The 19,812-nt window shown below is 45.0% G+C and overlaps 1 protein-coding gene and 1 long non-coding RNA gene across 8 annotated transcripts in view; one reads left to right on the plus strand and one right to left on the minus strand.

Annotated features, from left to right (window-relative positions):
• LOC149858627 (uncharacterized) lies at positions 1-16,097 on the minus strand. Its single transcript, XR_016443727.1, has 3 exons — positions 9,667-16,097; positions 9,132-9,226; positions 1-7,675 (listed from the first exon to the last, which is right to left on the minus strand). It is a non-coding gene; the product is annotated as an uncharacterized LOC149858627 (long non-coding RNA).
• Positions 9,410-19,812, plus strand: part of AKAP8 (A-kinase anchoring protein 8) — a 26,309-nt gene continuing 15,906 nt past the window's right edge. For 2 of the 7 annotated variants that reach the window (XR_016443725.1, XR_016443726.1), the window contains exons 1-5: positions 9,410-9,533; positions 16,134-16,172; positions 17,257-17,289; positions 18,334-18,429; positions 19,236-19,524. Coding sequence is in view for 5 of the 7 variants with exons in the window: in XM_090059054.1 (XP_089915180.1) it covers positions 9,515-9,533; positions 16,134-16,172; positions 17,257-17,289; positions 18,334-18,429; positions 19,236-19,524 (476 nt within the window). In the remaining 2 variants the exon portion in view is untranslated. The remainder of the gene's footprint in view (positions 9,534-16,133; positions 16,173-17,256; positions 17,290-18,333; positions 18,430-19,235; positions 19,525-19,812) is intronic. The other 5 variants (XM_090059053.1, XM_090059055.1, XM_090059054.1 and 2 more) reach the window with 4 other exon arrangements.

Consider the following 19,812-nt stretch of genomic DNA (forward strand, 5'->3'; position numbering starts at 1 on the left):
TATTTTACATGGCCGTGGGAGATCAGCAAGAGGCGGCTGATGCTCAACAGAAGCAGGACACAGGTTCTGTTATATATTTGCGAGAAAAAGACACAGATCAGCCTCCCCCTTAATACACTCTTGGCAGTCTGACAATAACTCACCCTGGAGTCTTGCTAGACTAAACGTGTTTTCTCCAGCTGTCTCCCAATAAGCTAATCTTCAAGGTCTCTTTGTTATTTGGCCTTTACTTATGCTCCTTATTATGGCCTAACTTCATTTTGCTTGCTCCAGTATTTTTCCTCATCATTCTCCCCTTGTAAGTGTTTGTGCTTACATCTCTATATTTATAAGACCTCTGACCTCTTTTTCATGCTCACACTTGTAGGCCACTTCTCTGAGCACCATCATCTGCAACTCAGTTGCAGACAACCTAGAAACACTCTGGGCGGTTTTTGATAAGCAAAGGTGTGAGCAGCACAAAATCATTTGGATAATAATAAAAAGAGCAAAAAAGGCATAATACACTTATAATGTACCACTTCAATAGGGATTTCACCCATCCCCCTATATTTGGCAGCTAACCCCACCAATCAAAGAATTTCTCTTTGGCAACAGCATGTATTACTTGCAACTGCTTCCTTATGGTGTGGAGATCTCCTTCCACTCATTGATGCTGATCTATCTAGTGCAGCAGGTGTGGTTCACAACAGCACATACTCCCCCTTGGGCGGCTAGGAGATAGTCCAGGGCCATACGATTCTCAACAGCTACTTGCCCCACCTGGGTAATCTCATCATCGAGATCTTCTAAAGCATCAGCACTAGCATTGAAAAAGTTCTCCATGACTCTTGAAATATTTATAATAGAGTTTTCTAATTCAGCTACACCTAGCCAAGAGAGGAATGCCCTGGTGAATTGGTGAAACCCTGTGTGTCGGAGAACCAGTGGGTTCTCAACTGCACGACGATGTCTGGGCAAGCCAGGAGGGAAGTTAGATACTTCATGCCAAGAGAGGTTAGCGTGCAAGACAAATTTTGGGATGACTTTGCCCATTGTACAGGTGCTGACCTAATTCTATGGCAAAGTCTTATGGGTGTCATCCCCACATAGCCAGTACAAACCGGGAGCTGCTGCAGTACTAAGATTCCTACAGGGTGTGTTCCCGTCTCAACATTTTTGATTGATCTGTAGGGTGTAAGAAGGGGCATGTTGGCTCTCCACCATTCTGTGATGGGATATCAACTGGTTACAGGAAACAGAACCTAATATTACATAAAAAATCAAAGCCATCGAGCACTAAACTACACATCACACTGTAGTTCCCATCTAAAGGTGTAAAGATGGCGATTGGCGCCTTGTCGCAAAAATGGGACTGAACGTCTCTTGACACTTTTCCTCTTTGCTCAGCCCATGGCCAGGTGAAGGTCACCTTGCATCTGGGGTAATGCCCTACAAAGTAGCCAGCCTTCCCCGTCTTTCTTCTCTTATTAAACTTATAACAGAGGGCTGCTTCCAGCCCTGAGGACAATTTTCAAGTGGCTCGAGCCGTTTTCTACCATGTAGGTATTGACAGTTGGTCTCTGCTAGACAGGGGGGAAACCTGACAAAGCTAGTATTGGAGTCAGTTCCCCAAACCTCAAGGGGAATTGGCACCCCAAGCACTGGGATTCCCTTGGTCAGATGCGTGGGCTCATGTATGCATACCTAGCAATTGGTAAGATTTCTTGCATGAGCAATGCTCTGTCCCAGGAATACAACGCTGTTTTCTACACATTCCCCAACTGGAACCCCTGGCAAGAGCCAAAGCAAAAGAAGGGACAATGTCTTAGGGCCTGCCCGAGCGCTATCCCAGCGCAGCTATCTCTTGGAACCCTGAGGAACTTTCGTTGACTAAAACTTCAGCCTCCAGCACACTACTAATAACAAAACACTGATCACAAGAATACAAAACAGTGTCACTCCCTGGGAGGGGGGGAGTGTCTAAATCTACGTAATTGCCTCCAATTTTCCCATGGGTTAGTGCTATTCACACTAATATTACTAAAGTATATTAGTACACAAAACTAAAGTTCATAGATTCAAATGAAGCTTGGCTAGCCGGTTAGGCTATTTTTGAGACTTCGTTGTCTAATCTTCACTCACAGGAACTCTTTGACATTTCATTGTCCGATCTTCACTCATAGGAACTCTCTGAATGTTCAAGGAGGTATCGCCGGGGAGAGAAACTTTCCAGGCCATCGGGGCAGATACCTTTTTGCAGTGGGAGGTGTGGATCTAAGCAGGAACTTTGGCAACCTTTATGGCAGCTGGGGTGGTCAGCCTGGAAAAGCCCCTTCTATTGAAGCTGTAGGCAATCCTTCCTTTGGTGGACCTTAATCAGGATCCAATCTCCCGGTTGGACCGGATTGACAACCGAGTCACCATCTAGAGACTGATGTGATGCTGTGGCTTTAACCTGCAATGAGATAACCTTGAGGGCCTTGGTGAGCCCTTGGCAGTAGGTTAATAGGGAATCATGGAGAGAAGTCTGGTGTTGGGGTGGAGGGCTGGCAAGCCCCCTCATGGGTTGACCCATAACAATCTCAAAAGGGGTCAGACCCGAAGACCTTTGAACAGAATTTTGGATTTGGAAAAGAACCAAGGGGAGGGATTTTGGCCATTTTAGACCAGTAAGTTCACAAGTTTTTGCCAGGCGAAGCTTAATATCAAGGTTTTTCCGTTCCACTTTACCTCCATTCTGAGGATGATTTGGGGCATGGGGTTGGAATAGGATAGAAAGGGCCTTGCAAACACGTTGTACTACCTGGCCAATGAAATGACGGCCTCGGTCTGAGTCCAGGGAACAGGTAGACCAAAGTGGGGCACCAGGTTAAAAATAAGTTTCTTAGCCACAGTAAGAGCATCAGCTTGTCAGCAAGGGTATGCCTCAGGCCAGCCATTGAAAAGGCAGACAATGACCAGCACAGGGTCCTGACCTGGGCAGCTTAATAAAATCCATCTGGAGGTGGGAGAAGGGATAATGCCCCAAAGGTCTGTTGAATGTGTGTGGCTGGCAGAGTGGTTGGCCAGGGTTGTGTTGTTGACACTGCGGGCACTGGCAACAAAAGTGGGCTGCCACAGCAAAAAAACCCGGGGCATACCAATGACGGTCTACCTCGGCCATCATCCCCCCTTTGGTCGAGTGGGCCATTGAGTGGGCCATTTGGGCTAAGAGGGACAACAGGGCCCGGGGGGCTACAAGGCGACTAGACAGGTGTCCCCACAAAGAATCAGAGTGGAGAGAGCAGCCTGTGGAAATCCAGGTGTCTTTTTCGGCGTCCAGGGCAGCATCTTGGAGAGAGTGGGGGTCAGGGGAGATGGGGGAAGAGAGGTAGAGATCGGCCTGAAGGACCAGAGCCGAGAGTTCAGACAGGGCAGCCGTCCTGGCCACGGCATCTGCCCTGTCAATTCCTAGAGACACAGGATCATCAGCAACAGTGTGTGCTTTGCACTATAGGACAGCAAGGGCGGAGGGAAGAAGAATAGCATCTAGGAGAGCAGTGATAAGGCAGTGGTGAGAAATGGGAGTTCTAGAAGAAGTAAGGAAACCTTGCTGCTTCCGGATCTGCCCGAAAGAGTGACAGACACTAAAGGCATAGCGAGAGTCGGTATAGATATTAGCAGATTGTTTAGTGGCAAGGTCGCAGGCACGAGTCAGACTAATGAGTTCAGCAGCTTGAGCACTAGTAACGGAAAGAGGAGCAGATTCAATGTCAGATTGGTCAGAACAGACAGCATAACTAGCTCGGAGAAAACCATGACTATCTCAAAAACAGGAGCCATCAGCATAAAGAATGAGGTCAGGGTTAGTCAGAGGGGTATCAGAAAGATCAGGACGGGAAAGAGAAACAAAATTCACTAACTGGGCACAGTCATGGGGTTGACCATCGGAGGGTAAAAGAGAGGCGGGATTGAGGGGGTTACAGCGAACAAGGGTCACGTGGCGCGCTGCCAGGAGGACCACCTCATAGTGGGTTAAGCAGCCGGGGAACAGGTGCTGAGTCTTACCATGCTGAAGAAGGGTGAGGACAGTGTGAGAGACAGCAACAGTAAGGGGGTGCCCAAGAACAAGGTTATCAGTTTTAGAAACCAGCAGGGCAGCAGTAGCAACAGCGCGGAGGCAAGGGGGAAATCTAGAAGCAACCAGGTTGAGGGAGGCACTATAATAAGCAATGGGATGGTGCGGGGAAGGCCCAAACTGGGTTAAGACACTAGAAGCAGTGCCTTGGTGTTCATGACAGAAAAGAGTGTATGGCTTAGAAAAGTCAGGCAAACTGAGAGCAGGAGAAGAGGAAAGGGCTTGCTTGAGCTGGCAGAAGGCAGATTCATGGCTTTCATCCCAGGGTAATGAGTCAGGGGAAGAGTCACAGGTAAAAAGGGTAAGAGATTTGAAAAGTCTAGAGTAATTGGGAATCCACTGTCAGCAGTAGTTCGCAGCACCTAGGAAACCACGTTGCTGGTGCTTAGTCTGTGGGCGAGGCAGAGAAAGGACGGCAGAAAGGTGATCAGGAGACAGGTGACAGGTACTGTGAGAAACAGTATAGTCCAGGTAGGTAACGGAAGCTCGACAGAATTGGAGCTCAGAGGGGGAAGCTTTGTGGCCTCGTGCTGCAAGTTGTTCTAAAAGGGCAACAGAATCAGCCTGGCAATGAGGGAGGGTATCAGAGCAGAGGAGCAAATTATCTATACATTGAATAAGCACAGAATCATGAGGCAGTTGGACTGTATCAAGGTCAAACTTGAGGAGTTGGCTGTATATGGTGGGGGAGTCATGGAAACCTTGAGGCAGATGGGTGAAGGTATACTGCTGGCTCTGATAAGTAAAAGCAAAAAGATCCTGAGAATCAGGGTGAACTCGTATAGAAAAAAAAGCATCACAGAGATCTACTACAGGAAAACAGAGGCAGAAGCAGGTACCTGAGAGAGAACAGTGGCAGGATTGGACACCACAGCTGTCAAGGGAACTACAAAATTGTTAATAACATGGAAATCTTGAACAAATCGATAAACAGGTAATCTTCAGGGGTGAATTTCCCTGGTTTGCGAACCAGCAGGATTGGGGTATTACAACTGGAGCGAGTAGGTACAAGAACTCCTTGCTCTAGGAGCCCTTGTATGACAGGTGCAATGCCTCAAGAGGCAGCAGCTAACAGCGGATATTGCGGGACTGATGGGGGAGACACTCTTAGTTTAACCTTGATAGAAACTGGGATGACACTCTTAAGAAGCCCCACATCGGTTGTGGAGTGGGACCAAAAGGACTCAGGAAGGTGAGCCAATAGTTCCTGTTGCAACGAGGAAGAATTGGACTCGGGTTCTTGTTCCATTAGTGTCATCATCGAGGCAGGAATTTGGGTCTGGGGTAGAGAGGAAAACCCCATCCGGACAACAATCAACTGTTGCTTGCAACTTGCAAAGGAGGTCTTGCCCCAGCAGGTTTACAGAAGCACAAGGACTTAACAAAAAGGCATGTTGCTCAGTAAGGGAACCTAAGGTAAATGAGAGTGGCTGCATAACAGGGTGGTCAATGGGTTGATCCCCAATACCTACAGCAGTGATTACTTTATCAGAAACAGGAACCTTAGAAACAAAATCAGAGCTAAGCATAGACAAAGAAGCACTGGTACCAACAAGAAAGGGAACAGTTTGTTTTCTCACAGTATCAGGTATTGTAGCATCGGAGAAAGGTAGAAAGCAAAGGGGCTAGAGTCTCTGGGTTTTCTTGGCTGTCCTAATACTGATCTTCACCTTTGAAGGACTGGAGAGGAGCTGGTCTGGATGGTGGAGCTCGACAGACGCCTGGCTGAGACAGACGGGGGCACTAGCTGAGAGCAGGGGCCCCCGGGGTTTATTTGGGTACTCATTCTTCCAGTGGCCTTTCCATTTGCAGTAGCGACAGACATCATTAGGAATGTCAAAGAGACCAGGTGGTTGGGCCAAGCGAAACGGTTTGGTAGAGCGCTGTGGTCTGGTGTCACCTTGAAGGCCTCTGATTTGCAGAGCCATCAATTTTTATTAAGCCTTTGATTTTTGCTGCTGAGCTTTAGTATAGAAATGAGTAGAAGCAGTTAGAATTTCGGTGATGGGTTTAGCTCCCCATCTGATTACAGTGGTCTGCAGGGGCTTAGAAATCTTTGGTAACAGCCCTAAAACAAAGGTCTGGATGATCACAGCAGAAAGGTTAGTTTCTGGGTCTTCATTGTCGGAATGTGCCTTAAAGGCTTGGATCAGGCGAGAGCAATAATCGGCGGGGTGTTCTTCCAGCTTCTGTTTACACATAGAAATTTTGGACCAGTCTGTCTTTTGTGGGGATACCTTAGGGGCAGTGTCTAGGACCTGTTTATAGAGGTCCCACAGACCAGCATTGCCAGGGTCCTGAGCAGGCCAATGGGCCTCTTTGAGGAGAGTATCCTTTTGGTCTCCAGAGAGAAGACCACTGAGGAGCACGTGAATGTTACCATAAGTTGGCTTATAGACTTCAAAAAGGGCTTTAAGCTTTTGAGCAAACTTGGTAGGGTCTTCACGGAGCCTTGGGAAAGTAGTTGACCAGGAGATGATTTCTGAGGGTGAGAAGGGGACATGGACTACCACAGATTGCCGCCCCTCCCGGCACAGGGTACTTTTGGAGAGGATACTGCACCACAGCAAGATTTCCACCTCGGCGAGTAATAATCTTTCTTACAGCGGCTCCCCTTGTGTCTATGTCGGTGGTAGCATTGTGGCGATTCCGAAGAGTCAACCTGATCGGGGAGTCATGTTGGTCTAGGGCAGTCGAATCTATGGTCTACCTGCCTACAGGGTCCAGGGGGACAGTAACCTCAAATTGGTCCCCCTTGGGAGAATTGAAGATGAGAGCAGTGACAGGAGGCAATGAGGCAGAGGCAAGGGTCGGCAGAGTTATCAGAGAAGTCGGCGCAGCAGACGCAGCAGCGCCTGAGGCTGCAGGACCAGCAACTGTCGGCGGAGCAAGGGCCGGAGCGAGCTGTGGCGGGATAGGGGTCAGAGGCAGTGGCGGCGGCAGAAACCAATGATCTAACAGGTCATCTCAAGGTGGATCGTCCAGTGGTGGAGGCAAGATGGGGTACCGCCTAGCTGGATGTGGTGAACAGGGTCGGTCCCTGACAATGGAAATCCTTAACTTGGTTCTGAAGGTGATCAATCTGTTTCTGAAACTTTTCCTCATTCTCCTTGTAGGAAGCCATAAGGGAGCACTTATGGCACTTTTCGGACTCATCTTCCCACAGGTACCAGGCTTCCATTTGAACGGGGTGCTTGCTTTCTAAATTTCCCTGGAGATTTTTGAGAATTTGATGATCCTGGACCCATCTAAGGGCCAACACAATTTGGGGTCGTTATCGGTATACCGATTCCATTTAATCAGATATTGAGTTGACTGGGCCCATATTTTAGAAACATAACCCGGGTGGGATCCCACTGCGGGACCTTAGAGGTCCTGCCACCCGTTGTCACACCTACGACTTACTGACACCGAAACAGGCAGGTACTCATCTTGGCCAGGGATTTTTCCAGAGCCAAACAGGCAGACGGTAGATCCGGGTCCAGAGCGTCAAAGCCGCAGAAGAACCGAGTTGAGGAGAGCCTTCTTGGAGCAAGGGAGTCAAAGAGCTGAGGCAAGGGTCCTACTCGGGGCGGTCTGTGTAAGAACACATCCTGGATGAAGCCTCCAGGATGATGTGGAAATCACGACAGGATCATTGTCTGGCTAACAGAAGTGCTTTATTTTACATGGCCATGGGAGATCAGCAAGAGGTGGCTGATGCTCAACAGAAGCAGGACACAGGTTCTGTTATATACTTGTGAGAAAAAGACACAGATCAGCCTCCCCCTTAATATACTCTTGGCAGTCTGATAGTAACTCACCCTGGAGTCTTGCTAGACTAAACGCGTTTTCTCCAGCTGTCTCCCGATAAGCTAATCTTTAAGGTCTCTTTGTTGTTTGGCCTTTACTTATGCTCCTTATTATGGCCTAACTTTATTTTGCTTGCTCCAGTATTTTTCCTCATCACTGGAAAGTCTAGAACATAGGAATTGCCATTTACTGGGTCAGATCACAGGTACATCTTGCCCAGTATCCTGTGTTATACAGGGACAGAGAGTAGATGCTGAAAGGGAGAGCAAAATAGGAATACCGGGGTTTTCACTGTTCTTCTCTCACTTGCAGCCTCCAGCATTTAAGGCCTAGGAAGTTCTGATTCAGAGGCTGTGCCCCTCACTTCCATGCTCAATAGCTGCTGATGCCACTTTCCTCCCAGAATTTGTCCAATCCCCTCTTTAATCTACCTAAACTCTGTTTCTACCACATCTGAAGGTAATGAGTTCCACACTTTACGTGCTGTATGAAAAGGAATTTCCTTTTGATAGTTTTAAACTTACTATGTACTACTTTCATGTTATGACCCCTAGTTCTTGTATCAGGAGAGGGAGTTGATAATCCCTGTTGACTTTCTCTTTGCCATTTATTATTTTGCAAACCCTCCTTCTGTCCCCCCCTCCATTGTCTCTTTTCTAAACTAAACAGACCTGGCCTCTTTAGTCTCCCTTCATACCACTCATCAACCTTGTCCTTCTCTGGACCTCCTTCAGTTCTTCTATCTCCTTTCTGAGGTGCTAACAGCACCAGAACTGGGCACAGGATTCAAGGTGTCGATACACCATGCATTGATAGAGGCAGTGATGCTTTCTATTTTGTTCACCATTCCCTTAATAATCCCTAATCTTTTGTTTGCCTGTTTGAGGGCTGCTGAGCCATGAGCTGTTTTTTGTCACTTGTCCACGGCAACTCCCAGATCTCTTTCCGGTGTGGTAACAGCTACCATAAAGCCCATCACAGTGTTGGTGGAGTTTGGGTTATTTTTGCCCCTGTGCATTGCTGCACAGCTGGGAAACTAAATGCTAAATTGAATTCAGTGTTGACATCTGCTCAGTCTGTGCTCCCGCCCCGTGCCCCCAACTCTCCCTCAGGCAGAGGGCCAGCAGCCTTCTTGCAAGGTCGTGATGTGCCGGGGGAAAAGGGGTTGACCACGCTCCCAGAATGCTTCGCTCCACCCCCCTCTGCTTCATCTGTGGTTCCCAAGATGGCGGCGGCTCACCTCTAGCCGCTCAGCGTGTCTCCAATGCGATCCAATCACGGCAGGTCTTGCCTTTGATGGACGAGCAGGAGCAAGGATCCTGGCCAATGAGAAAGCTTAAGAGGGCCAAAAAAAAAAAAAAGAAGGTATCTGAACCAATAACATAATTGGGACAGGGGCATCGAGGCAGGCCCCCTGACCAATGGAAGAAAGAAGGAGGGGGGCTTCTTGAGAACGGCAGCCAATGGAGGCCAGCTCGGGCGGGGCTCCGCAGCACGTCCAATAGGGTGTGCCGGGGCTAGTGCCTGATGGCGGCGGCGGCCAATAGGGTGTGGGCGTAGGGAGCCTGCGTCGTGAGCGCTCAGCCGTGCAGTGCGGAGCCTTTGGCTAGGGCGGAGGGAGACATGGATCAGGGATACGGAGGTAGGTAAGGGGAGGAGCGGAGCGGAGCCCGGGGCGCTCGACGAGTCGCGGACACCAGGACCCCCCTCCCGCGCCTCAGCGGTGTTTTTCCGGGGACGGGGAGCGGGTCGGCTTACGGCGTGAGCAGGCTCACCTCCCGTGTGCAGGTGGCGGCGCTGATTGGCCCTCGGCCCCGTCCGTCTTCGGGAAGCTTCTTGGGATTGGCAACCGCACACCGCTGGGTGGGGGTGAAACGGCGGCGCGGGTGGGAGCGGGGGGCGCGGGCGCTGGGGAGTACGTGGGCGTTGGGCTCGGCTCCACCTCCCTCCCCCGCGGCCCGAGCGGAAATGGAGCGAGTCCCATTTCTGAAGACGACACAAAATGGCGGTCGGCCTGCCCCTCCCCCCACCGCGCCCGCCGGCCGGGGGGCCGGCCGCTTACGGCCTGCGCTCTGTCTCCCCCATCCCCCCGTCCCTCCCCCACCTTCGGGCCTCCCGCGCCTCGGCAGGGCACTCTAGCACTTGCACAGGTCCTCACCCAGGGCCACCCCGAGCCACTGAAAGGTGCAAGCGCAAAGCTGGGGTGGAAGGATCAGCTCTCCCTGATGCGGGTGGTTAGTGCGGTCGAGGTGCTCTCCTGGTGGGGAGAGCTGGCAGCCAGGACTTCCTGCAGAGCTGCTTCCCCTGGAGCCAGTGATCAGTGCTGATGCATGGTATCCCAGAGAGTTAGATAGAGGTGGAAGTTCATGTCGGGTCCATCACTGCCACAGAGGCTGCCGTGTCCAAACCATGCAATACAGTCTGGTAGCCAAACTGTGTTATTGTCAGTCCTGATGCAACATGGGTCTAATAGGAGATGTGCTGTGGCGTGTCCTGTTTGCTGAAGCAAGCCAAAGCCTGCTGTAACGGAGCAAGGGGTTGTGGCTCAGTCCCGATGCCTGATCCTACCACAAGGCTTCAAAGCGTGTTGATTCCTGCGCACTCATCTCATCTGCTGTGTCCTGCTAGGATAGCAGTCTTTATGCTGTCCTCTAACAGCACTGCCTCTTTAGCATGTCTTGCATACAGTGCAGTAGTTCAGCTTAATGAGACTTAAGTTGGTTCTTTGTTCCCGGTTCTGAGTTACTTCTCCAGCCTCTTTAGCTTGGATCACCAGCCTTTCAACCTGCTAGGGTTTAAACCATTAGGTGTGCCAAACGTGATGTTTTCCGTAAAGCCACTGCTGTTGGATGTGAAACCAAGGTGTATTTTAAAGGAGGGAAACTGTCCTGGACAGATCATTGTTATGTTTCTAGTAGTCCTGTTTTTGTTTCTCGGTTGTTTGTCGACTTCTGAATGTACTAAGCTTATGCATGAAAATCTAACAAATTAATCAATTTAGTGACAGAATAGGCCAGATGGCACTACAGAATGCTGTTTTTAAACAGTAACCTTGTTGCCAGTTGCTTTTTAATATGTATTTATGTGCTTATTCATTAGCTAAATCTCTTTTCTCTCTTTCATGATAATGGTAACAAACCAATATGTGCATTTTAGCGAAAGTTAAAGCTAGAACAATTATGGAAGCAGGTTTTACATCCCAAAAGTAGTATTATTGTCAAAACCAGGAGCAACTACCCTTTATTTATATGAATATTCTAGTAGAATAAAACTTTAATGTTAGCCTCTTCCTTGTTTTGTGAATCTAAACATTAAAGCAGAGAGATGCACAGCAAAATAAGCATTTTTGTCATTTTTCATCCAAATGGCAAACAACCACTTTCTAGTATCAGATGATACTAAGAAAAAAACCCTTAGATGCATCATTCCAAACGTTAATATTCCTTTTGATTTTGGATGGTTGGTTTGGGTTTTTTGTTTTTTGGTTTTTTTGGGGGGCGGTGTTTATTTAACCTGTATATTTCTCAGTTAAATTTAATCTGCTCATAAGCCATTTTAAGAATTGCAGCTCTCCTATCCTGATTACCCATGAACTATTTTTATGAATATTATGAATTGTATTCTGGCAGTGCTTTGGATAGACAAATGCACCCATCATATGAAGTTTCTTAAACTTATTCTCTAATCTGTTTGACAAATTTTGGAGTTTTCTTAATTCATGACTGTTTTTCTCTGGAGATTGATGAAACTTCTATATACAAATCAGTTAAATACAGCTTTCAGCATGTCTGGTTTATACCTGAAATCAATTTCTTCCCACTGTGATGCCATTCAGAATGCTGCCTTGAGCAAAGCATGTTTTGCTGTCTTGTAATGTTTGCCAAGGAGCTCAGATAGAAGGGTATAACGAAAGCAGACCACAGTTTACTTAGCATATTGTCTTTGGTATTATGGCTGAATTTGGTTGTGGATATTGTTTACACATGCAACTTATCTGGCTTCTGTAAAACTGGAGAGGCAGTCATTGAAGCAGGATTTAGGGCTTGGACTCAAGGTGCTTAGGCTGTTTCTGGCTCAGATGTTTTGTTAACCATCTGTAAAAATGGTTTTGATGTTTACCTGAAGTTTCCAAAAATCTGGGTTGGACACACTGCAGTGTTGTACTCTAAAACCTACTGCTGTAAGGCAAGACAGGGTGGCACCTTATAAACTAATTTGTTCATAATTAGTCTAGAAATTGCCATTTGCTCTGCCTTCTGTCTAACTTTATACTAACACAGCTAACTACCTTTCTTTATAAGCTAATAACTTGAATAAAAATTCAAGTACAGGCAGTTCTTGGACTTATGACACACTTGGTTTCTGAAAACTGTGTCTTAAGTCTAAACATTGCAACTCTGAACCGATTTGCCCATAGGAAAAAACATTATAAATGGGGAATTGGTTCCTGGACTAAGGACCGATACCCTATTTTCACCAAAAATAACCCAGGATTTTGTACTCAATCAATTATAGATGAGTAGTATAGCTACATGAATGTATTTATATTGTAAATAGCAATCGTATTGATTTGGAAGGACTTCTTTGAGGTGACTTGGTTGGACTTTTGGAAGGGTTCTTGGCTGGAGTCTTCTCAGAAGTCCTGGCTGCAAGTTTTTTTGGAGTCTTGTCTGCTTTCTTAAAGAAAGTGTCCAAGGAAGTTTGGACAGATGTTCTCCAGGGAGGTGGGTGCTGGTGTGCTGTCAAATCAAGCGTTGTAAAGTCGAAACTGATGTCAGAAAGTTGAAGCGGTGTCAATTTATAAATGTAAGTGCAGAATGTTGCAACTTGAAACGTTGTAGGTCGAGGATTGCCTGTACCCTTATAATTTTACAAATTTTAGGTATTAACTTAACATCACATATACTAAAACCAGCCTTTACTTCTGACTCCTTCCTTTTTCAGTTAAAAAAAAAAAAATAAATTTTATTTACAGTTTTTGCCAAAATAATAGCATAAAAAGAATAATATATATAATAAACTATTAGTAATAATAAAATATAACAAATTAATACTGTTGCTTTTATTGTTAATGGAAAACTGAAAATTTGACAGGCTGCTTTTTCACCTTGATGTATGATCTGTCTCAAGAATCCTGTTCTTTATAGTGTTGAGAATTGGATCCCTAGGTGGTGCATGAATTGAAGATACAAACTTAAATATTTTGGAAGTGCATCATATGAGAAGTTCTGCCCTCAGATGTTTACTTCAGTGAAGCCAGGATTACAGGTTCTTAACAAGTTGTTAATAAATGTGTCACAAGCGTTTGACTTTGTGACTCCATTACACCACTGCTTCCAAACCTTACTCTGTTGAATTAACAGCAGTCATGAAACTGAGAAGTGCGCTCCTGGTTTGCATGCAGTAGAACTCACTTTAGCTGCTTCCATAATTAATTCAGAGGTGCAGTCTGTGAAGACATCAGATTCCAGCGCAAAGCAGTCTGGTCACTTTGACCAAAGTTGTGTTCATAGATTGTAGAGTCAGAAGGGACTGCAAAGGATCATTGTGTCCGACCCCGTGCCCCAGTCAGGAAAGAGCGCTGAGGTCATATGACCCCAGCCAGGTGTCTATCTAGCGTCTTCTTGAAGACGTCCAATTTAGGTGAGAGTACCACCTTGGCAGCCTGTTCCAGATTCTGGCCACCCCTACTGTGAAAAATTTCTTCCTAGTGTCTACTCTTCACTAGTTTGTACCCATTATTCCTAGTTACTCCTAGGGGTGCCCTGGTAAATAGTGCATCTCCAATTCTCTGTTGTCCTCCTCCCTTGATAAACTTATAGGTGGCTACAAAGTCACCCCTCAGCCATCTCTTGTGAAGAGCGAAGAGATCCAGATCCCTCAACCTCCCGTCTTAGGGTTTTGCAAGGAGGGCCACTAATCATGCGAGTGGCCCTCCTCTGAACCCTCTCCAAATTGTCCACATCCCTCTTGTAGTGCAGCGCCCAAAACTGGACACAGTACTCCGACTGCGGCCTGAGCAATGCCGCATAGAGGGAGCATAACCTCCCTCGATCTGCTAATGTACAGCAAGGTGCGATTGACTTTGTTGATGGCTTTGTTACACTGCTGGCTCATGTTCATCTTGGAGTCGACTATGACTCCAAGATCCCTTTCAGCTGCTTTGCTGCTGTTTGTTACAGCACTGAATAGTCTCTGCAGACTGTACTTGTGTATTGGATTTGAGGATGACTCTAGGCTGTGTTGTGGAACTACTGAGACACTGTGATCTTCCGCATTGTGTATATTCTAAGCTTATCAAGGAAGCACCTCTTTTTTACATTTTATATGAAATGCCCCCAGATTAGGGTTTTCTAATATTTCATGCTTGAGCTGATTTCCCTTGCTTTTGTACAGGGCACAGGGGAATAGTAAGCCCAGGAGTTGGGGCCTGGGTTCTATTACTGTCTTCACTTTGAACTGCTGGGTGACAGGAGAGGCGAACCACAGAGGCACATCACTTCCCTTCTGACTGTTTTCAGTCCTGTTGTTTGTCCTCTCCCCTTATTTTGTAAATGCTTTGGTTGAGAACTTGTTTTTGCAAGGTCTGTAGGACAGTGGGTCAGGTGGGGGCTGTAGGTTTAACTCAAATACAAATTTGATCCTTTGACAGTCCGTGTTACATTTTAATGGGATAAACTAGACTATTAAACTAAAATTAATGGTGTTCTGTGCAGCTGTCAAAGCTTATAAGTGTAAAGTGCTATCGTGTTTTTTTTAAAAATTGCTTATTTCAACTGGATTTAAATTTTCCACATGCTATCCTGTAAGTACCTTAAATATTGCAGCCAACTGGTAGCGTATAAATAAAACTGGTAGCATATAAATAAAACTGGAAAGTGAAATGGCTGCTGAGCAAAAGTGAAATGGAGCAGTGTGTTCAAATACAAGCATGCGAAAGTATGCTTCCTTTGTAACTGAGATCTCATTTTGAAAACATTCTTGCATGACTCCTGACCTTGCTATTTTTGTTTTGCTGTAGTGTTTGTTACCACACACTCTACAGTAGCCTTTAGAGAGGGATTTCTTTCCTTGTTCCTGTTTATAAATATGCTATAAATTTTGATACTTTTTTCACTTGCTGAACTCTTCTTGTACAATAAAACCTAATGTCTCTGATTTCTGTCAGTTAAGTGTCAGCATGTGTCATAGCTAGTTGAACACAGTTTTCTGTTCATGTCTTGTAAACGTAGCAACCAAATCTGTTTAATTTAGTGAAGCCTTCATCAAGAGGTGTGGGCTTGGGGGACCAGTCTGCAAAGTGAAGCACAGAACTTGCAGCTCAGTGGGAGAGAGGGCAAGGTTTTCATGGCTATGTACCCCTACAGCAGTGTGGAAGCACTATTTCCATCTTAGAAGTTTTGGAAAAAGGGATGAAGTCCAGATTTGAGGGAAGTGAATTTTTTATTTTAGGGTGAAAACTGCATTAGCTTCTTTGAAATTTCCATATAGGACTAGTAGCCCAAAAGAAATAAAAGGAAACCAATATTTTGCTGCTTCTCCCTCAAGTCACCAGAATCTTGCATGGTACCTTGCCTGAGTGCACCTGGCTTCAGCAGGGATTGGAGCCTTATGGCCAGCATGCTCCTTGAATCTGGGTAGTAGTTGTCCTGCTTTCAATACAAAACTTGATTTTCAATCAGAGGAGATGAAGGGTCACTGTAGTGGCTGAGTCATCATCTGCTTTAGGAGTTCTTGTCCAAAGCTGGAATGCCAGAATACTATGCTGATACAGATCACAGAAGTGCAAGAGTATCAGCCATGTTGGTAGAGTTTTACTGCTAGAGCTGCATCTGTGCTGGTTTAAGCCAGTTAAGCTATCTCTCTGTCAAAGGTTCTGCCTTTCTACCATCCTTGGTCAACAAAACTATACCAGCAGAAGTCTATCATGTAAAAATAGCCTCTGGAGAATTAAAATTGCCAAGAAGCACTTCACAAAAAGTGGTGTTTTTTCCCCTTTAAAATACAATTCTTTGGAAATGTATTTATTTAGACATTTATATTTTACAAAGCATATGTCCAGTGCTACAGATACTTTTGCCAAGTAATAACAATATCAGTGCAGACTCAGCTCTGTCCCTAAAACCAGTAAAAGGAAAAACGGGGGGGGGGGGGAAGAAAACCCTTGTCAATCTCTTTACTGCATAACATTCTGGAAAAAGACTAGCCTTTCCCCAAAATAACATTCCTATTTCTCTTGCAGGTTATGGCACCTGGAATACAGGGGCCACTAATACACAAGGTAAGTCTGGTGCATATATGAAGTTTAAAGTAGGAAACTGCAGTGTTATAACATATCTTGTTTCTTGTGCCTTTTCCCCCCAGTAACTGACAGTGTGGTTTTCTTCTCTTTTTTTTTTTTGGCTTGTAGCTTTCATCCTCTCTTGCCTCAAATTGAATAGCTTTTTCAGTACTGTTTAGTTGAGCCTTTTGTGGAACGGTTTTGATTCTGTGTTGTGGCCTTTTATTTCCCCATCTTATATCAGAGGCTTATTTTTCAGACCGAGCCCTCAATCCATTTTAGGCATATGCCTACCTTTATAATACGATACTACTTGGGTAATAAGAGGCAAACATTTGTGAAAGTTGTTCCCAGGACAGGGCAATTCTTTGATTTGTTTATATAACTTGTTCCCAACGCAGGCTAAGGAGATAAAAACAGGATGTTTTTAGTTTAAATTGTGGTCCTTTTAGATGTTGTTAGCCAAATTGGAGCTAAGAACCATGTGGTGAAATTGGAGTTCTTACAGCTGCCTTCTAATTTCCTAAGGTTTTTCTTGCTTAGCCTCTACCAAGAAAATCTTGAACTAAGGTGTGGTTATGACAGTTTGATACTTTAGCATTTTTTTTTCTGTGGGTTTCTTCCTTTGAGGTGATGGTAGTAGTAGATGGCCAGCAGTCTTGCACCTGCTTCTGGTGAATATGGAGTAGGGATAACTGTTATAATTAGCATTCATTAAAATGCAAAAATATGTCCTTTTGAACCACAAATTGGAAATGTAGAAAGATTGCTTGTTTTTAAGTGTATGGCAAGAGTGTATCAGCCCTCAAGTCTTGGGTCAGACATTATTTCTATTGCCTCTCCTAATTTATAAAAGGAAAATAACCTATACATGTACTAATATTTTCCACCGAATTTTCAATTACTAGTTATCACATAATAATTTATAGAACTTCTAAGAGCAACTTCTTTCTCCTCTTATACAAAAAAAAAATCTTTTTGCTATCTTTAAACTGTATTACATTCATTTAGTCTTTGAAGACAGAATACCATTGCCTAGTATGTCTGATGTTGGAGTAATTTTTTTTCTTTTTATCTCATTAAGGCACATATACAACAAACACAGCAAGTTGGCAAGGTATGTTTTATAAATGCATTACCTTTGTGTTAAACCATAATTAACTCCTTGAGTTTATTGCAATACTTAAAGATATTCTTCAAGTCAAGATTTGTCTACATGCAAAAGGAAGTGTGCAGTAAACAGCCACCAGACTTGGAGCACACTGCCTACCCTTTGCTGACTTCCCGTTTGTGTGTAGTTATGCACAGGAAGTGCAAAGTAGTTTACAAGATGGAGCCCTCAGTTTTTTTTACCATGTTCTGTGATTCTGTGCTGATTTATTTTTGCTAAACAAAGGGGCTGTTCTGGCTGGAGATCAATCTGTTTTCAAAATAAGCCAGCCAGAAAAATTAGCTCAGAGATTAGGGGTAGACGTTCATACATTTATTTTTTGGCCATGCTTCTTGTTTAGCTCAGTAAAGCAGGCCATGTGCACATGTAGCGAGCTGTGAGACTGGATACCAGGTCCTCCCCTGAAAACCTCAGATTATGTTCTTGCATGAAATGACACCTTAATTATAGATCATGAGTACAGCTGTGCCTACCTGCTTATGCTGCTGAAGGGTTGGTCTGCACTTCTGCAGTGAGCTCTTCTACTGGGTTTAGAATTTAACCTTTCACACTGGATTGATATTTAATGTAATGGGCCTTCATCTGGAATATATTTTTAAAGCTAGTTTTCATGCATTCAACTGGGCTGCTTAATATACTATTTCTCTAGCCATTGTTTGAAAAATTAGGCCTGGCATCACACACTGGGCTGTAGCTCTAGATTCAAACGGGGGATCAAGTCATTGGCAAACGTGAGTTTTTCTTCTTCTATCACATGTATTAGACTATATTAGTGAGCCCAAGTTGTGGCCTTGGCCACCCTTGTGTTGAGCAGTGTGCAGCACAGAACTGAAAAACAATCTGTGCTTACAATCTAACTAAAGACAGAAGACAGCAGATGGATACAGCCAGATGGGGAAGTTCAGAGAAACAATAAGACAGTGTAGGTCAACACAATCAGCAGTGGTATCAGTGCACCAATGGCCTTAACTGTTGTCAATTTTATTGTAGGCATCACGGCAAAGGAGAATTATGAGGGATCTTCATGGCAGATTTGGCAGTCATATTACGAGAGCCCTAGGACTGACATAGCAAAGGGTATGACAGGTCAGAAGCAGCAGCGGAAGAGCTGTGAGAGAGAACTTGCTTTTAGCACAGGGCTCAGAATGCATTTTCTCTCCCGAGTGAGCACAGCCCTGGGTGGTGGTCCAATGCACAGCCTGTAGCGCACTGGCAGGGGAGGGTGTCATGCTACTACAAGAATCCTATGGCACGTGCACATCCCATGTCTTTTTCTGGGTTTGTATTGGGAGTAGTAGTGCCCAGTAGTGACACAAACATAGTTGTAGTGCCTTGCTTGTTCTTTAGCATTGTGATGTCTTGCCACAAGGTGGCTGACTTTATGGTATTGTCCACATTTAAAATACTACTACAAATTTTCTCTTTGATCTGCTAAATTCTGTCAGAGTTGTATTCATTGTTCTTGGACACATGGTTACGAGCCCATGAGCGTGATTCTTATAAACTTTAGTTCAACCTCTTTGGAGTCATGTTACATGGCTAACCCAAATAGGCAAAGTAATACTCAACTTTGCAAATAAATAAATAAAAAAGTGGTGTGGGCTTCTCTCTTGTTCTTCCCTTCTCTCTCACCAGTTGAAACCAGGCTGGACAAAGCCCTGAGATAATAGTTGCATATTGTTCCTTGAGAAATTACTGATTTAAACCAAGAAATTTCTGTAATTTTAAGAAACTATTTCCCTCCGGGTGAAGCTGACAGTTTTATTTGGTTTTCATCAAATAGCAAAATCCAGCTGCAACCTTGACTGGTAGAGTCCAGTAGAATCCAGACACTCACCATAAATCTCCATTTCAGTGGCGCTGCATTAACATTTATTTTCCTTTTCTGCAAGGCTATGAAAACTATGACTATTACGGCACCCAAACAAGTGCTGCAACAACAGCAGCCACATACAACTATGCTGCAGCTCCTGCCACTACCACAACCTGGGAAACCCCCAAAGCTACCGACATGAGCATGACAGCTGATGTCAGCAGCACTATGCCAGTTGCATCTTACAGTACGGAGACCGTGACTAATGAAAACTCTGACTCCATCATAGCGAAAATAAACCAGCGCCTGGATATGCTGTCAAAGGAGGGCAGTGGCGGAACTGGGGAAGGAATGGAGGATCAGGAAAGGTGACATATGCTGCTCTTGTTTCTCAGAGAAATTAAGTTTTTACTTTAATTACTTTAATTTCAAATTAACCCTGACACTTTATATAGCAAGGAGAATGGCTAAACAGCCATTTACCTGACATTTTCTAGTTGGTTTCTCTGTTCAGAATTAGTTTGTGTATTGTTAGCAGCTCTCTCTTTAGTGAACATGAGAAGCTGAAATAGGTGTTAAGTCTTCAACAATAGTTTTAAGTGCTGTAGGTTCTCTCTTACTGCCTTGTGATCTAAACATTTGATAAACTATATCAA

Source organism: Crocodylus siamensis, chromosome 8, assembly GCF_052110815.1.
Source record: "Crocodylus siamensis isolate JL-2025a chromosome 8, ASM5211081v1, whole genome shotgun sequence".
Lineage (NCBI taxonomy): Eukaryota > Metazoa > Chordata > Crocodylia > Crocodylidae > Crocodylus > Crocodylus siamensis.